Genomic DNA, 19,325 nt, shown 5'->3' on the forward strand with positions numbered 1-19,325 from the left:
CCTAAATTAAAATTAGATTATTCATTCAACCAACATTTATTGAGAGGCTATAACATGCCACACATTATGCACAATTCCAAGAATATGATCCTTGTTTTTATGAAGCCTATAATTCAATGAGAAGGCAAACATTGAATAAAAAAATTAAATGTAAAGAGTTCCAAGAATGAGCAATGTTACCTCAAATATGACTGTCGTCTCTGTAGGCGGCATCTGCAATCTTCAAAAGCCATTGTAAAAAGCCCAGTTAGCTGGCTCAAAAAGTCTTTGTCCTTTTGTCAATATAGACACTGCAAGCATTCAAAATTCTATGTTAATTAAGTTTGTAACAGAAGGCTGCTATCAAAAAGTAATTCCTAATTGTTACCATCTTGGCAGATACTTGTACTTTGCAAAGCACACTTAGCAAAGCAACACTGTTGACGTAGGGCAATCCTTTTCAATTTCTCCATCAAAGCTAATGGTATATAAAAACTTTTAGTATTGAAATCCAGTCTCTCAATGAAGCTATTTGACACATTTGACCTGCTCAGGATTCAGTGAGCCTGTAACATAACAAAACTCACCACTTCCTCCATTTAAGTTAAATTGCTCTTATCTAAGCATTTTTTCCTCCTCTTCTCCATCATAGCAGAGGCAATTTTGTAACTCTGAAGCTCAAGTTCCTTCAAACAGGCTATGGCAATGTTTGAAAACAAAGTGTCATATATGTACTAATAAAGCAGTATATATAAATTTCACTTGCAGAATTAAGCTTTAATTATTAAGCTTTAATAAAAAAGAATAGTGTTTAACTTGATGATAAAGTGATGAGATATTTGTCAAACCCACAGTCTCACCAGGTGCTGTGCCACAAAATTTCAGGTTTTGCTTGAAAATGTTGCCTTCTTCTGCATTTGTGAGGCTCACTGTATAGATACAGACATTATGTCATTAGTGATGTCACAAGGTGGCATTACTAGGGAAATGAATAGGCCCACATGATTTTGGGGTCATCTAGAAAGCAATGTTCACTTTCAAAAATGTGAATGGTTGATGTTATGATAGCTGTGATTCAGCACAAGAATTATATTCCAGTTAGGTATTTGTTTCTTTTCTCTTTTATAGGAGAGGGTCTCACTATGTTGCTTCAGCTGGTCTCTAACCCCTGGGCTTAAGCAATCCTCCCAACTTGGCCTCTCAAAGCGCTGAGATTACAGACACGAACCACTGTGGTTAAGCATTTTTAAGATTCTGGGCTACAAAATTGTCAAAAATTAGTTTCAAACATAAAATAAGATGTTAGAAAATTAGTACATCAAACAAGATACCAGAACCTATATAACAGAGGAGAGGTGAGACAAAAGAAGTCTAGATAGTGAGAAGAGGTAAAAGACTGCTAAAAGTGAGAAGAAATTTTAAAAGAAAAGCAGAAACCATGATTGGATGATTTCCTTCTGATGTCATAATTACTCTACTCAACAATAAATGTAGAAATTACAAAAGACCTACCAGGTTAATGTGTAAAATAGACCATGCATACCTTCTCATCAACATAGGATATGCCTCCTATCATGCTAACATTCTAGTTGGAACCTTGACACTGGTAAGTTGTGTAACTGAGCCTTTAAACAAGATTTTCCAACTTAACATTGCTCATCCCTCATCATTAAAATGCACCTTCAAGCTATTTTCCATAATAGTTTTAACTAATAGTGCCATAATTAGAGTACCTCCAGTGCTATTCCTTTACAAACTCTCATCCTATAGCCTCATTTACAGCTGCGGTCCCTGTATCCCTTTAGTATCATTTTATTGTGTATAAATGCCTTTATATTTCGAATCCTCTCTATAACATATCTTTTTCTACCCCCTCTTGTCTGACACCTATTTTCACTTGATACCACTTTTTTCTGAAAAGCAGTTAAATGGACATTTCCTTTTCTTGCCTCTCCATTGACACATGGGGTCAGAGAGGAAGGACAGATCTTCGCTTTGTCACCATTATTCCCTGTGCATTCTCTTCTGAAGTCACTTCCATCTGATTATATAATTTGCTTCCTTTTTTCATCATTGTCCCCACCAAGATATTATCCCACTTTCTCCAGTGGTTTTAATGGCTACATTGTAGAATTTGAGTGTGCCCCATTCTTTGGCACTTCACTCCTCATTTTCTTTCACACCTCACATAGAATTGTTTCGTATGTTCTTTTGACTCTGCAATCAAAATGTGTCTTGAATCTAGCTGCTTACCGTCTTCACCAGCATTATTCTAATCTTAGCTGCAATAATCTCTCATGTAAAGCATTTTTATTGGGTTCTCTTTCTCCACCTTTGCAGACCATCTTTGACTCAATAGAATGTCCTTCCTAAGGCAACAATCAGATCAAGTTTTAACTTAAAATTTTCCAAAGCCCTGTCTTTAAATTTAAAAACAAAATTTATTAGAACAAGGATCTCTGAGGAAAAAGAAAAATATAAACTGAAAACAACCCCAATTTCCCCCAAATTTAGACTCAGTAGAGTGGCTACCAAAAACTCACACGATCTAGCTTTTGAATCTCACCTCCCTTCAAATAAAAACGGCACTAAGGAAATACATTCAAGCCAAATACATAGAGACCAGGCAACCACAAAATCAACAAAGATCACCAATATCATAAAGAAACAGACAAACCCAAAGGGAGGGCTTGTGGCACTAAGCCCTCCTAGTGATAAGTGTCATAAATTCGTATGTCTATAGATAAAGGAGGCTTTGTTATATGGCAAATGGCTAAGAAAGCCCCAGCCTTCTATAGTATTTTTCAAAGATCCCTACCAAAGTAAAATAGCAAGAAGGGGGTGTTTAACAATTTTACAATTGGAGGTAACTATTGGAGAAACTAAAATTATTTGATATTTTTATTGTGGTGAGTTGAAATTCATTTGTTATTTTAAAAGAGAATTATTTTTATTAAGTGGTTACTTTTCTTGACCAGCTAACCTGACCAAGGACAGTCTAATTCATAACAAGAGGAATATAATCCCTATTCTACAAGCCACATCCATAACCTCATGCTTCCCTAAATTATATTGCCAGTATTTGAGACTGAGCATTCATTTCCTGCTAAGTCTCAGACCACTCTGAGAAAGGCTGCCAAACTTTTGCCAGCCCTGCTCACTACCATCCCACCTTCCAAGCAAAATTCTTTTTCTTAGGCTCAGACAAGCAAGGCTATTAATCAATGAGTGAAGGAGTTTTTCAGATCCTCTGGTGATGAAGTTATGGCACTCTCTGGTTTGTACAGGTTGATATGGTTTGGCCATGTCCCCACCCAAATCTCAACTTGAATTGTATCTCCCAGAATTCCCACGTGTTGTGGGAGGGACCTAGGGGGAGGTAATTGAATCCTGGGGTCCAGTCTTTCTCGTGCTATTCTGATGATAGTAAGTCTCATGAGATCTGATGGGTTTATCGGGTTTTCCGCTTTTGCTTCCTCCTCATTTTCTCTTGCTGCTGCCATGTAAGAAGTGCTTTCCACCTCCTGCCATGATTCTGAGACCTCCCCAATCACATGTAAGTCCAATTAAACCTCCTTTTCTTTCCAGTCTCAGGTATGTCTTTATCAGCAGCATGTAAATGGACTAATACAGTAAACTAGTTCCAGTAGAGTGGGGCGCTGCAGAAAAGATACCCCAAAACGTGGAATTAACTTTGGAACTGGGTAACAGGCAGAGACTGGAACAGTTTGGAGGGCTCAGAAGAATACAGGAAGATGTGGGAAAGTTTAGAACTTCCTAGAGACTTGTTGAATGGCTTTGTCCAAAATGCTGATAGCAATATGGACAATTAAATCCAGGCTGAGGTGGTCTCAGATGGAGATGAGGAACTGGTTGGGAACTGGAGCAAAGGAGACTCTTGTCATGTTTTATTAAAGAGACTGATGGCATTTTGCCCCTGCCCTAGAGATTTGTGGAACTTTAAACTTGAGAGACACGATTTAGGGTATTTGATGGAAGAAATTTCTAAGCAGCAAAGCATTCAAGAGGTAAGTGTTGGTAAAAAACATTCAGTTTTATAAGGCAAGCAGAGCATAAAAGTTAGAAAATTTGCAGCCTGACAATGCGATGGAAAGGAAAAACCCATTTTAAGAGGACAAATTCAAGTCAGCTACAGAAATTTGCATAAGTAGCAAGGAGCCAAATGTTAATTCCCAAGACCACTGGGAAAATGTCTCCAGGCAGTGTCAGAGAACTTCCCAGCAGTCTCTCCCATCACAGGCCCAGAGGCTCAGGAGGAAAACGTGATTTTTATTGGCTGGGCCCAGGGTCCCCGTGTTGTGTGCAGCCCAGGGACTTGGTGCCCTGTATCCCAGCCACTCCAGCTGTGGCTGAAAGAGGACAACATAGAGCTCAGGCTGTGGCTACAGAGGGTGGAAGTCCCAAGCCTTGACAGCTTCCATGTGGTGTTGAGCCTGCCGTTGCACAGAAGTCAAGAATTGAGATCTGGAGAGGCCAGGGGTGGAATGATGTGATTTGGCTGTGTCCCCATCCAAATCTCAACTTGAATTCTATCTCCTAGGATTCCCGCTGTTGTGGAAGGGACCCTTGAGGAGGTAACTGAATCATGGGGGCTGGTCTTTCTTGTGCTATTCTTGTGATAGTGAATAAGTCTCATGAGATCCGATGGGTTTATCACAGCTTTCTACCTTTGCTTCTTCCTCATTTTCTATTGCTGCCACCATGTAAGAAGTGCCTTCTGCCTCCCTCCAGGATTCTGAGGCCTCCCTAGCCACGTGGAAGTGTAAGTCCAATTAAACCTCTTTTTCTTCCCAGTCTTGGGTATGTCTTTATTGGCATCATGAAAATGGGCTAATACAAAGGTAAAAAAGATTAAAGAAGATGCAGAGAGTCAGAGAATCATGGTGGGGCCCAAGAAGATATAAAATAGCTGGTTCAGTGAATGGTCTCTGGCCTTCTCCAAGACCGAAACTGTACCTGGCTACTTTTCTAAGTCCCAAAACACACACAAGTCATCTGTCCCCAACAAAACTAAGTCTCTAACCAACACAAACTTTTGTTTTACTTCTCCTTAAAATCTCTTTTCCTAAAAAAGACCCGGAATCTGGAAAACATTATACTAGGTGACATAAGCCAGACACAGAAAGGAAAATACGCATGAGCTTACTTTTATGTGGAATTTAGAACAAGTCAAACACATAGAAATGGAGAGAAGAATGGTGGTTTTCAGGAGCAGGAAGGAGGAGGAAATGGAAAGTATTAGGTCAAGGGGTAGAAAACTGCACTTTTATAGGATAAATTACTCTAGAGAGCTAATGTACAGCATGAGGACTGTAGTTGATAACATTGCATTGCGTATAAAAATTTGTTGAGGGTAGATTTTAGGTGCTCTCACCACACACACACACACACGCACATGCTTACTCACACCAGTAATCATGGTAGGTCATCGATAGTTTAATTTGCTGGACAGTTGTGGCCATTTCATTATGTATACATACATCAAAACACCATGTTGCACACCTTAAATATATACGATACACATTTTATTGGACTATTTCATAGAATTCTTTTTTACTGCCATATTGAGAAATGGGATAAAATCCCCTCAAGCTAAATATATAAAGCAGAGTATTAAATGTGCAATAATCAGAGGATAACTATAGTCAAATGAAAACACGGTTAAAAATTTTTCTTCAAAATGATTTAAAAAGCATTTCACTTTAGTCAACAGTGAAGGATACAGAGTCCCTAGGACTACTATTTTTGTCCTACCTGTTGTCATCTTTGGCATGGTGAGCAGGTGTACTACAAAAGTGGTGTTGCAACATCAAAACATTGCATTTTATATATTGCTTAGAGAAGAGTCTGTCTTTACAATTTATTGGCCTGAGGAGAACCCATCTCCCACTCAGCAAAATACAGTGAAAGAGAGACTCTAGCCTACTAGACAATCAGCTTTCCTGCATCTTATACTTTTATCCCATTTGATCAGTTCTGGTGAAACCAAATTTAAGAGTCATCTTTGAGTACAGAATTTCAGAATTTAGAGGAAGGTGATTCTTGTTTACCTTCCACTTTAAAAAATGCTTTGGATACTTGATCTGTAAGCATTGGGAAGTGACATTTCACCTAAGTGAAAGAGTATTTTGCTTATCATTAAAATGACTCCATTGTAAACTGTATTGCTTGTAATCTGTATCATTCTTGGCCTATGCTTTGGTTTCTGTTAGCTTCTATTTTGCAAGCAATATACATTACTCTAACTTGAACAGAAAAGAAATATAGTTCATGGAAACTCTGGCAAGATTAGAGAATCTTTTTTTTTTAAAGTGGGCAGTGATTAAAATGGCCAGTCAATCAGAACTATGGCAAAAATGATGACAGAGGAACAATCTGATGAGGGTGGTGTGGCTGCGGCAGCGGGACACTGGATGGCACCCCTTGTTTTAGAGACGATCCCCGTGATCACCACCACCATAGAACAGTGAGATCATGTGCCTGTGCTCTACCAGGGGCAGGGAAGACAGATGTCTAGACTTTATAGATTCTGAGACCATGAAGAATCACACAGCAGAACATTCCACAAACATAGAAAGGGTGTTCAAATGCTGTACAGACAAAAATACACCAGCAAACAATTATATAGTCTCTTTTTTTTTGCCTGCCCTATATCTGTACATGTTAATCTTCCAATAAACTTCCAAAAAAAACATCCCCAGTGGTAGTTTTGTAATTTTCACATTTAGCAAACAAGACTACACTCATCATTTCTCTAAGCAGACAGGAAAAAAGTGCATTAGAGTATTATTTAGAGAAGTGGTTTGCAAAGTGAAATCCCCAGACAACAGCGTCAATATTACCTGACAACTTGTTAGAAGTGCAGTCTCAGGACAATTGTAGAGCTATTGAATCAGAAACTTTTATTCAGAAATGAAGATAACTATTACTTTTAGAGTTGCTTTTATATGATGGGAAAAAATTGACCCAAACTCTTGTGGTTACTGCATCCAGCTGCAAATCTAGCTTTCTAGTTGATGCTCATTCTTCTTGTAGTTCTGTCATGATTCTATCTCAGTTGTCTCATTCTATGAACAAAATTGTAAAGCACAGGAGGCTGGGTTCAGTGACTCACGTCTGTAGTTCCAGCTATTTGAGAGGCTGAGGCAGGAGGATTTCTTGAGCCCAGGAGTTGGAGACTGCAGTGAGTCATGATCATGTGACTGCACTCTGGCCTGGGCAACAAATGAGACCATGCCTCTTAAAACTAAAAATTTGGCCAAGATGGTGGCTCATACCTGTAGTCCCAGATACCTTGGAGGCCGAGGCTTGAGCCAAGGAGTTTGAGTCCAGCCTAGGCAACAGAGGGAGATGCGATCTCCATTTAAAAAAAAATAAAATTAAAAAAATATATATGTAATATGGAGAGAGAAAAGAAATTTAAGATAAGCTATAAGAATATATACATGTTGCAGTAAGAAATGAGACACACGAGATAAAATTTTTGTTTCAGCATTTCATCATAAAGTCACTTATAACTTCCTTCCACCACTTATCTCCCATATTCCCTTAGCTTTCAGCAAGTATCTCAGCTATTCAGAATCATTTACCTTCATTTCTAAGGGACCTGAACCCTTGCTGTACCCTCTTGTTTAGTAATCTCAGTGAACCTTGGATTGGCTGAGAACACTTTGCTTTGCTTTACTCAGAAGGTGGACTTTATTCTTCCCACCTCCCCCCCACTTTTGTGTTATTTCCTGTCAGTCCTTGAAGGGGCAAACTATCCCGCTCCCTCACCCTGTGTTTCTTCCATCCTCAGCTTCACTCAGACCCATGGTATCAACACTCAATGGGTGAACTGCTGTCAATGAAAAATATTGCCATCATTGTACTAGAACTTATTCTTAATAATAATAGGAGCAAACTGACCTTAAAAGTCAAGTAGGTCAAGTTGTACACAAATACCTATCACAGATCGGTAGATGGGTATTGTCAAGTTCATTTTTGTATGCTTTCTACTTCTGTTCCAACTTTGACATTCATTTGCGGTTTCCAAAAGGGAGGCAAAGACAATTTTACACTTTATAGTTTTCAACTTACAAGATGTCTGTAAAGACCTCACATTAGAATCACCTGGGACCTTTAAAAATGCCAATGATTGGCCGGGCGTAGTGGCTCATGCCTATAATCCCAGCCCTTTGGGAGGCCGAGGCCGGCGGATCACGAGGTCAGGAGATCAAGACCATCCTGGCTAACACGGTGAAACCCCTGTCTCTACTAAACATACAAAAAAATTAGTTGGGCGTGGTGGTGGGCACCTGTAGTCCCAGGTACTCGGGAGGCTGAGGCAGGAGAATGGCATGAACCCCGGAGGTGGAGCTTGCAGTGAGCCAAGATTGTGCCAGTGTGCTTCAGCCTGGGTGGCAGTGGGAGACTCCACCTCAAAAAAAAAAAAAAAATTGCCAGTGATTGAAGCCTAATATTGAAGTTTCTGATTTATTAATAATTAGTCTGTTGCTGGGTGTTAATTGAGCTCCCCAAGTGATTACGCATGTAGGACTTCAAACCACTAATTTAGAACCTTGTGATTCAAAATTTGGGCAAAAATGAGCAGCATCAGTATCACCTGGGAGCAGCTTCAGGCCTCACTTTAGATTTACTCTAAATCTAAATATTTTATTTTTATTAAAACAATTAAGAACAGATTACAAGCTTCAACTACATCTAAATTCTTTGGATTTACTTTAAAAGAATCTACATTTTGACACAAAACCAAAGTGAAATAAATTAGCTTTTTTTTTTTTTTTTTTGAGACAGAGTCTTGCTCTGTTGCCCAGGCTGGAGTGTAGTGGTGCAATGTTGGCTCACTGCAACTTCCACCTCTCCAGTTTAAGCAATTATCCTGCCTCAGCCTACAAAATATCTGGGATTACAGGCGCATGCTATCACGCCCAGCTAATTTTTGTATTTTTAGTAGAGACAGGGTTTCACAATATTGGGTCAGCTGGTCTCGAACTCCTGACCTCAAGTGATCTGCCGGCCTCGGCCTTCCAAAGTGCTGAGATTATAGGCATGAGCCACCATGCCCAGCCTAAATTTGCTTTAATTTGGAGAAGTACTGGTCTAGAAAACACAAATTCCCAGGAGACTCAAGTTCTTAAAATAAGTTGATTTCTTGAGTACAAGTTCTTCAAATGCATTCTTCAAGATTTTTTTTTTTACTTTATAAATTGACAAAGTTTATACATATTCATGGCTATATGGGGATGTTTCAATACATGTAGATGGTGATCGGATCAGGGTAATTAGCATATCTATCATCTCAATCATTTATTATTTCTTTGTATTGGGAACATTCAAACTACTCCTTGGTATTTTAAACTACATAATATAGTATTGTTAACTATAGTCATCTACAGTACTATAGAACACTAGAACTTATTACTCCTAACTAACTGTAATTTTGTACCCATTAACAAATCTCTTACTATCCTTCCTTTCTCTCTACCCTTTTCAGCCTGCAGTATTCGCTCTTCTTCTTTTTACTTCTATGAGATCAACTTTTTTTTAGCTTCTGCGTGAGTTAGAACATGTGGTGTTGAACTTTCTATTCTTGGCTTATTTTGCTTGACATTATATCCTCCAGTTCCATCCATGTTGCTGAGAATGACAAGATTTTATTTATTCTTTTTTATGGCTAAATAGCCTTCCTTGGTATATATATACCACATTTTTAAAATCCATTCTTCTGTTGTTGGAAACCTAGGTTGATTCCATATCTTGGCTATTGTGAATACTGTTGGAATAAACATGGGGATGCCGATGGCTCTCCAATATAATGCTTTTCTTTCCTTTGGATAAATTCCCAGTAGTGGGATTGCTTGAGGGGTTTCAATACTGTTCTCCATACTGGCTGCACTAATGTACATTCCTGCCAACAGTGTATGAGAATTCCTTTTCCCCCAGCTACTCAGGAGGCTGAGGCAGGAGAACTATTTGAACCCTAGAAGCAGAGGGAACCAGATTACACCACCACTGCACTCCAGCCTGGACAGAGAATGCGACTGTCAAAAAAAAAAAAGTCCCTTTTCTTCACATCTTTGCCAGCATTTATTTTTGTCTCTTCTATAATAGCCATCCGAACTGGGGTGAGATGTTGCCTCATTGTGGCTTTGATTAGCATTTCCCTGCTGATTAGTGGTGTTGAACATTTTTTCATATATTTGTTGGTCATTTGTATGTCTTATTTTGAGAAATGTCTGTTCAGAGAATTTGCTTATATTTAATTAGATTGTTGAGTTTCTTTGCTATTGATATGTTTGAATTCCTTGTATATTCTTGAGATTAATTTCCTGCCAGATGAGTAGTTTATATTTTCTCCCATTCTGTAGGTTGTCTTTTCACTCATTTTATTATTTCCTTTGCTGTGCAGAAGCTGTTTAGCTTGATGTGATCCCATTTGTTTATTTTTTCTTTTGTTGCCTGTGCTTTTGATGCCTTATTCATAAAGTCTTTTCCCAGAACAATGTCCTGAAGGATCTCCCCTATGTTTTCTTCTAGTAGCTTTACCATTTTGGGTGTTATATTTGGGCATTTGAGATATTTTGAGTTAATTTTTGTATAGGGTGAGAGGCAGGGGTCTAGTTTCATTCTTCTGCATTTGGATATCCAGTTTTCCAAACACAATTTATTGAAGAGGCTATCCTTTCCCCAATGAGTGTTCTTGGCATCTTTGTAAAAAATCAATTGGCTGAGATATGTGGATTTTCTGAGTTCTTTATTCTGTTCCATAGGTCTGTGTCTGTATTTATGCCACTACCATGATGTTTTAGTTACTACAGCTTTGTAGTATATTCCGAGGTCTGGTAGCATGATACATCCAGTTTTGTTCTTTCTGCTAAGGATTGCTTTGGCTATTCAGGATATTTTTTGATTCCATACAATCTCTTTGGATTTTTTTTTTTAATTTTGTGAAGAATGTTCATTGGTATTTTGATAGAGATTGCGTTGAATCTGTAGGTTGCTTTTGAGTAGTTCTGTCACTTTAACAACATTAGTATTTCTGATCCATGAGCATGAATGTCATCTACAGTGCTATAGAACACTAGAACTTATTATTTCTACCTAGCTGTAATTTTGTATCCATTAACAATCTCTTACATCCCTCCTTTCTCCCTACCCTTTTCAGCTTGCAGTATCCTCTGTTCTACTTTCTACTTTTCATTTGTTTGTATCTTCTTCAATTTCTTTCATCAGTGTTTTGTAGTTTTCATTTTACCTCCTTGGTTACATTTATGTCTAGGTTTTTTTTTTTTGGTAACTACGGTAAATAGGTTTGCCTTCTTGATTTCTTTTTCAGCTAGTTTGTTTCCATAGATATAAATGCTACCAATTTTTGTGTATTAGTTTTGTGTCTTGCAACTTCACTGAATTTGTTTGTTCTAAAAGTTTTCTGGTAGAGTCTTCAGGTTTTCCTATAGATAAGATCATGTCATCTGCAAACAGGAACAATTTGATGTTCTCCTTTCCAATTTTAATGCCCTTTATTTCTTTCTCTTGTCTAATTACTCTTGATAGGACTTCACATTTATATACTTTGAATACTTAAAATGTTTACATAGATGTCAGAATCAACTTTCATTTTTCATAGTAAAAGAAGACCCTATTTGTTTTGTAGTTTTAATATTAATCAATTATTATTATCTGAGACAAATTATTTAACAAATTAAACCATCTCTTAAAATATATTATCACAAATAAATTCCATAAGGAAAATATCTACAACTGTTTTTATGAAAGAAAAAAAAGAATTCTCTAAAGTTGCTTTGTCCTGGTGCTATGGCACACACCTATAAATCCAAGCACTTTGGGAAGCCATGGCGGGATGATCCTTTGAGCCCAGTAGTTTGAGACCAGCGTGGACAACAAAGTGAGACCTCATCTCTACAAAAATAAAAAAGAAATTAGCTGGCTATTGTGGTGCATGCCTGTGGTCCTAGCTATTCGGGAGGCTGAGGAAGGAGGATCACTTGAGCCAGGGAGGTGGAGGTTTCACTGAACCATATTCACGCCACTCCACTCCAGCCTGGGCAACAGAGATAGACCTTGTCTCAAAAAAAATTAAATTAGTTAAATTAAACATAAAGTTGCATTGTAGTTAAGAAATTGGGAAAGCAGAAAATGCTTCTTTTTTTTTTTTTTGAGTTGAACAATGAGAACACGTGGACACAGGGAGGCGAACATCACACACCGGGACCTGTCAGGGGGTTGGGGGCTGGGGGAGTGATAGTATTAGGAGTAATACCTAATGTAGATGATGGGTTGTTGGGTGCAGTAAACCACCATGGCACGTGTATACCTATGTAACAAACCTCCACGTTCTGTACATGTATCTCAGAACTTAAAATGTAATAATAATAATAATAAAAATGGCAAAAAAAAAAGGAAATGCTTCTTGTTAGAACAGATTACATATCCTCATTGCTTTTTATAATAGCCTATAATAACAGAATATCCACAAGGTGGCAGTAATATATCAGTTTCATCCTCTGAAATTAAAACTTGCCTATTCAATAATACAATGGATCCTTCTGAATTCACTCTAAGACATAGAATACAGCAATTTGACTTAATAATTAGCCTTTAATTTATAGTTTTGTATTATCACCTTAGTGTTTTGAATTAGTTTGTATTTTAATATACTTAAATGAATTAGTCCTATGCAAATTGACTAATTTGACATGTGAAGGTGTTTTTATTCTATTTTCAGAAGTTTGGCTTTAAAAAAATTTCTAAACTTTGATATCTGGTGAATGTTAATGTTTTTATCTTATTAAAAGGTGACAGACCACAGGATATTCAACTGACTTTTTTTAACAAGGATGCAAAATCCGTTTAAAGGAAGGATACCTTTTTCAACAAATGGTGCTAGAGCAATTGGACATTCATAGGTACAAAAACTAAGATTGACCTAAATTTATACTTTATATAAAATTTAACTCACATAAATCACAGGCTTAGATGTGAAATGTAGTATTACAAAACTTTAAGTTGTGTATGGTAGCTTGTGACTGTAATCTCAGCTACTACTCAAGTGGCTGAAGCAGAAGGATCACTTCAGTCCATAGTTTGTGGCTACAGTGAGCAATGATGGCACCACTGCACTACAGCTTGGGCGAAACCTTGTCTCAAAAATAATAAATAAATAAATTTATTAATTCATTAACCTTTTAAAAATAGAAGAAAACTCTTGAGACCTTGGGCTAGGCAAAGAATTTTTAGGCTTGATATCAAAAACAAAATCTACAAAAGGAAAAAGTGATAAAACTGGACTTCTTTTTTTTTTTTTTTTACTTAGAAAGACCCTGTAAAGAGGTTGAAAAACTGAATTACAGACCATGAGAAATAATTTGCATACCCTATATCTGACAAAGAGCTTACATCTAGCATATGTAAAGAATTCTCAAAACTCAATAGTAGTAAATAAGGTATCCATTTAAAAAATTGGCATATGTGACCTCTGTGTATTATAACTTAAACCTCATGTGACTACAATTATTTCAAATGAAATAAACAAAACAGTAATGCCTGTTTCTAGCATATAAAATAATCAGAGGACATAGAATTTTACAAAGTTAAATTATTGGGCCATTTACTTAATTTAAATATTTTTAAATGAATGTACCCATTTTGCTTGAAGCTGTGTGCAAGTATGCTTGGTTTTTTTTTTAACGATAATATGGTCACATGAGCATATACTTTATTTTTTTAAAGTTTATAGTTACCCCACACAAGTTCTTATTGATTCCCTCATTCTTAACACCTGCACAGTATTTCATTTTATAATTAATGGATTGTAGGGTTTATTCTTTTACTATCACTTGTGTTGTTCTAATGTTTTGTTTTGTTTTTTTTTCACTAGAAAGTGTTGCAATGCACAAAACTACAAATATAAGGAGGGTCTTTTCTGGATCTCTATTGAAAAACTTTGAATAAAAATTACAAGTTCAAATCACATGTAAAATAAACATTTTAATTAATAGGGCTTTTATGCAAGATGTTAGTAGCAGCAGCACAGTTTTATTAATATCCCTGAATCTCTCACAAAAACTGACCGAGCAACTGGGATAATGAAGTGTTAACTATGACAAAACAATGTAACAGGGTGTCATCATGAACCTTTTGTGAGGTTAAACCACAGGGACCCAGGGGAATCACCAACTTTTTTGGAAGAAGGAAAGGAAAGGAAAAAAATCTTTAATGGCCCTGGGAACTGGAAAAACTAGAAATACAAGCGCTAACATCTATGTTCCTAAATTCAGAGATTCCTACTAGGCAAAAAGAACTTAGCAGATTAATCTGAGAACAGCAGCTGAGGCTTGCAGAAGGCTTCCTGAGCCTCAACTCCCAGCTGAGAGTGAGGATGGCAAAAAGCAGGTGCTGTGAGTGGTCTGTATCCTATGAACCCTACAAATTAACCACCTCTGAAACAAAGCCCTGCCCTAAGGAGAAACTGCAGGAAGTCAATTATAAAGTGAGTTGGGAAGGACACTGAAGCTCAAGAAAAAGAGAAACTCCAGTTTAAGATGCAAGAGAAGACGGGAAAAGGCAGTTTTCTGCAAGTTCAAGCACAAATAATTTCTTTAACTTCTAGTTCTGGAAATACCAGGTGCAGTGTATGTAAAGCAGGAATTTTGGATGGATATTATATAATTTTCCGACCCACTGTTACTAATCCAGTCTCCCCTGTACTCAGATCTTCCATGCTACAGACAGACTGACAGATGCTCAGCAAATAGTAGCTAATATTTTCTAGGAAACGAGGTGCTAAACGAGTTGTCCTAAATTTTTACCTCCAGGTCTGTAAGTTGATTTGAACCATTACCAGTTCCTGGTTCTGCACAGGTTGTTGAAGACAGGACTTCTCTCCTCCACTGGAAACTCCACCTGCTCCCAATCAACCATCCTTTCCTGTAGCCTTGGAGACACTACTCGGTGTAGCACCCCTCCCAGCCTAGAATAAGCACACTCATCATCAATCGCTCTCATTTTCTGTCTTATCTCCATTCTATCTACATACATTTTTTGTTTTCGCCAATGTTTTTAAATAAGCAACTGTACAAGCACAACCATGACAACAAAAACCTTCCTTTCCCCAGTGTCATAGTGAGCAAGGAATATATTTAACCTTAAATAAAAGACAAAAACAAATGCTGGATAAAGCTGACAGAAAGAAATGCAACCGTAGGTGCTCTGGCATTACAGAAATGATACACTAAGAAAAATAGAAGAAAAGGAAAAAGAAGGTATTCTGCAGGATGATTTTACTGACTGCACATCTGTAATGCCTGGGAGTCAAAGGATATTGTTTATAGAAATGTAGGCATACTTAATGGCACCAGGGGAAACAAAGTTAATATTATTATATCCAATTGGGGGATGAAAGATCACATAGGGAAGACAAGAAAGAGTTAATACCATTGTTCTTAGTTTAGAGACATTAGCTACTGTCTAAAGAAAGAGATGATTTTATGAAATTACGTAAGGTAGCCATCAGAATAAAAATTTAACTCTTCCAAATATCACAACATCAAAACAAAATCAATAAAAACAAACAAGACAGCAAAAGAAGATATGTGCATATAGATCATAGCATAACATGCTCTTATTAGAGGAAAAAAATATTGTCAGATTAAATCAAAAAGGGAAACTCAATTCTATGCTGGATATAAGATAAAGTGTTTCAGAAAGTTTAAAAATAATAGTACAGGCAATGAATAAAAGGGTCTTCTCTTCATGTGTTACAGAGTATAAAACAGTGAGTAAACACATCATACGTTTTCTCTTTTTACACTTAAAAGGCTGGAGATGTTGCACCACTAGTATGAATTTACTTCAGATATATAGTGGATATACTTTTATATGGTTAGAAACAGAGATGATAATAGTTAAGGAGAAAATAACATCTGCATTGACGCTAGGAAGAAAGAGCCATTGTTGGGTACATAGTGATCACATTACCACGGAGCAATCTGTTCCCAACTGAAATGTCCTTGCCCTTCTGCTGAAATCATGTACGATTCTGCAAAAGTAGTTTTTACCTCCCACAAATCAGCCATTGGCTCTGCTGTTATTGTCCACACAGAATAAGCATCAGAGCTAGATTTAGCTGTTGTATTATGGTATGAGACCACCACTTCTCCTGTTGTCCTTCCCAGTTGCTCCCCAACCTCCCCTTTTCTGTAGTTTATAAGACAGGAGAAAAGGGAGAAAGCAAAAAGTTAGAAAGAAACAGAAGTAAGATAAATACCTAGACGACCTTGGTGCCACCACCTGGCTCTGGTGGTTAAAATAATAATAATATTAACCCCTGACCAAAACTACTGGTGTTATCTGTAAATTCTAGACATTGTATGAGAAAGCACTGTAAAACTTTTTGTTCTGGCCAGGCGCGGCGGCTCATGCTTGTAATCCCAGCACTTTGGGAGGCCGAGGCGGGCGGATCACGAGGTCAGGAGATCAAGACCACTGTGAAACCCCCTCTCTACTAAAAATACAAAAAAATTAGCCGGGCGTGGTGGCGGGCGCCTGTAGTCCCAGCTACACGGAGAGGCTGAGGCAGGAGAATGGCATGAACCCAGGAGGCAGAGCTTGCAGTGAGCTGAGATTGCGCCACTGCACTCCAGCCTGGGCGACAGAGCAAGACTCTGTCTCGAAAGAAAAAAAAAAACTTTTTGTTCTGTTAGCTGATGTATGTAGCCCCCAGTCACGTTCTTCATGCTTACTTGATCTATTACGACTCTTTCACCTAGACCCCTTAGAGTTGTAAGCCCTTAAAAGCCCTAGGAATTTCTTTTTCAGAGAGCTCATCTCTTAAGACACAAGTCTGCTGAGGATCCCGGCCGAATAAAAAACCTCTTCCTTCTTTAATCCGGTGTCTGAGGAGTTTTGTCTGTGACTCGTCCTGCTACATTTCTTGGTTCCCTGACCAGGAAACGAGGTAATTGATGGACAGTTGAGGCTGCCCCTTAGTTGGCTTAGGCCTGCCCTGTGGCGCATCCCTGCGGGGGACTCCAGCCAGTTTGAGCGATGTGGATCCTGAGAGCGCTCCCGGGTAGGCAATTGCCCCGGTGGAACGCCTCATCAGAGCGGTGTGTGGTAGGCCCCTGTGGAGGATCAACGCAGTGGCTGAACACCGGGAAGGAACAGGCACTTGGAGTCCAGACATTTGAAACTTGGTAAGACTGGTCTTTGGAACTTGCCTACTCCACTTGAGTGGAAGTGTGTCCTGATCACCCACTGCGTGCCTGTACTGGCACTTTGGCTTTCGTTTTTGAATTGACTTGAATTGCTTGATACTTTGGTTTTTGTTTGACCTGGCTTGGATTTCTGGATACTCTGATTTTGGTTTTGATTCTGGTTTGGTGAAAACTGAAAAAGTGTGTATGTGACCTTTTTACCCATTCTTTGTTCTGTGGTGTGCGTGTGGTGTGAGCTTGGTGTTTTGTCTTGAGGAAACATGGGTCAGACACAAAGTAAGCCTACTCTGCTAGGAACTATGTTGAAAAATTTTAAGATGGGATTTAATGGAGACTATGGGGTTACTATGACACCAGGGAAACTTAGAACTTTGTGTGGAATAGATTGGCCAACATTAGAAGTGGCCTGGCCATCAGAAAGAAGCCTGGACAGGTCCCTTGTTTCTAAGATATGGCACAAGGTAACTGGTAAGTCAGGACACTCAGACCAGTTTTCATACATAGACACTTGGTTACAGCTGGTGCTAGACCCCCCACAGTGGCTAAGAGGGCAGGCAGCAGCAGTGTTAGTAGCAAAAGAACAGATAGCCAAGGAAGGATCCCGCTCCACCCGCCGAGGGAAATCAATTCCTGAATTTCTGTTCGACCCAACATCAGAAGATCCATTGCAGGAGATGGCACCAGTGATCCCAGTGGTGCCCTCCCCTTACTAGGGAGAGAAGCTTCCCACTTTTGAGTCCATAGTGCTTGCGCCTCCACAAGACAAGCATATATACAAGTGTTTTAGAGTATACTAAATGTCTCTTCAGCATTTCTGGGTGAAATCTGATCAAATCTCACAATGTTCAGTAAATAAATAATGGTTATTTAGAAATCATTTTGCAGTGGTGGATTGTGATTGAGATTTTACAAAATACTTTAAAGGAGAAAATTATGACATCTAAATGAAACAATGAGAGTAAAATTGCAGTTAAATACCATTTCCTAAACAAATCACTTTTTTTCTTTTGTACTAAATCAGTCTTTTCTAAACCAATCACAATGAGCATTAAGAATGATTTTCAGAGTATTCAGGACCCATCGTCTAATGGTATAAATTGGTCCTAACTTCATACTCTTAAACCTGAAGCTTTTTGGAGTAAAGTCAAAACTCAACAAAACTGAGGTTTCTTTTCTTGTTTCTTTCTTTCTGTTTCTTTCTTTCTGTTTCTTTCTTTCTTTCTTTCTTTCTTTCTTTCTTTCTTTCTTTCTTTCTTTCTTCTTTTCTTTCTTTCTTTCTTTTTCTTTCTTCTTTCTGTTTTTTTCTCTCTCTTTCTTTCTCTCTCTCTTATTCTCTCATTCTTTCTTTCTTTCTTTCTTTCTTACTTCTTGCTTTATTATCCAGGCTGAAGCGCAGTGGCTCGGTCTCAGCTGACTGCAAATTCAGGGTTCAAGTGAGTCTCCTGCCCCATCTCCTAAGTTTCTGGGATTACAGTCATGTGCCACCACTCCTGGCTGATTTTTGTGTCTTTAGTAGAGATAGGGTTTCCCTATATTGGCCAGGCTGGTCTCTAACCTGATCTACCAGCCTTGGCATCCCAAAGTGCTGGGATTACAGGTGTGAGCCATCACACCTGGCCTCTCTGAGGTTCATTTTTCTATGCAAAAGAAAATGGTAGGATGTAGTGCCCTGTGAGTTGTGTATGAACCCAACAATTTTACCTACAGATCCAAGAGCTCTCTTTGGGCCTCAGGTTCTCTTTTTGTCTTATACAAAATAAAGCCTGTTCTACTCTAGACAGAAGTTTATCACTGAGTCACAATCTGAGTCAAATTTTGCTTTGGTCTTTGTTTCCCCAAGGCATAAGATGAAGTTTCAATCATACCCTTCCTAATTTCCTTCCTTCAGGGAAATGTTTTCAGACATCACACAAGCCTTCCAGAAAGAACGCATCTGCCTCTTCTGTCTGAACTAACTCATAGACCCCATCACTACAGGCTGCGGCCCTAGCTTCTGTAGGCCCTGTCTCTGCCTTTCCTGGGAAGAAGCCAAAATTCCTACCTGCTGCCCACATGTGGGGAATTGTCACAGCAGGAGGACATCAAAAC

The 19,325-nt window shown here is 38.4% G+C and overlaps 1 protein-coding gene and 1 non-coding gene across 2 annotated transcripts in view; both read right to left on the bottom strand.

Annotated features, from left to right (window-relative positions):
- The window catches only part of LOC129485335 (N-acetylated-alpha-linked acidic dipeptidase 2-like), a 56,392-nt gene that overhangs the window by 21,595 nt on the left and 15,472 nt on the right, over positions 1-19,325 (bottom strand). Inside the window, exon 2 of the mRNA XM_055284676.2 lies at positions 181-290. Within this exon, the coding sequence (XP_055140651.2) occupies positions 181-233 (53 nt within the window). The 5' untranslated portion in view covers positions 234-290. The remainder of the gene's footprint in view (positions 1-180; positions 291-19,325) is intronic.
- LOC129485563 (small nucleolar RNA SNORD56) lies at positions 7,801-7,871 on the bottom strand. The gene has a single exon (XR_008658703.1). It is a non-coding gene; the product is annotated as a small nucleolar RNA SNORD56 (small nucleolar RNA).

The sequence above is a fragment of the Symphalangus syndactylus genome, chromosome 6 (assembly GCF_028878055.3).
Source record: "Symphalangus syndactylus isolate Jambi chromosome 6, NHGRI_mSymSyn1-v2.1_pri, whole genome shotgun sequence".
In the NCBI taxonomy this organism is placed as follows: Eukaryota; Metazoa; Chordata; class Mammalia; order Primates; family Hylobatidae; genus Symphalangus; species Symphalangus syndactylus.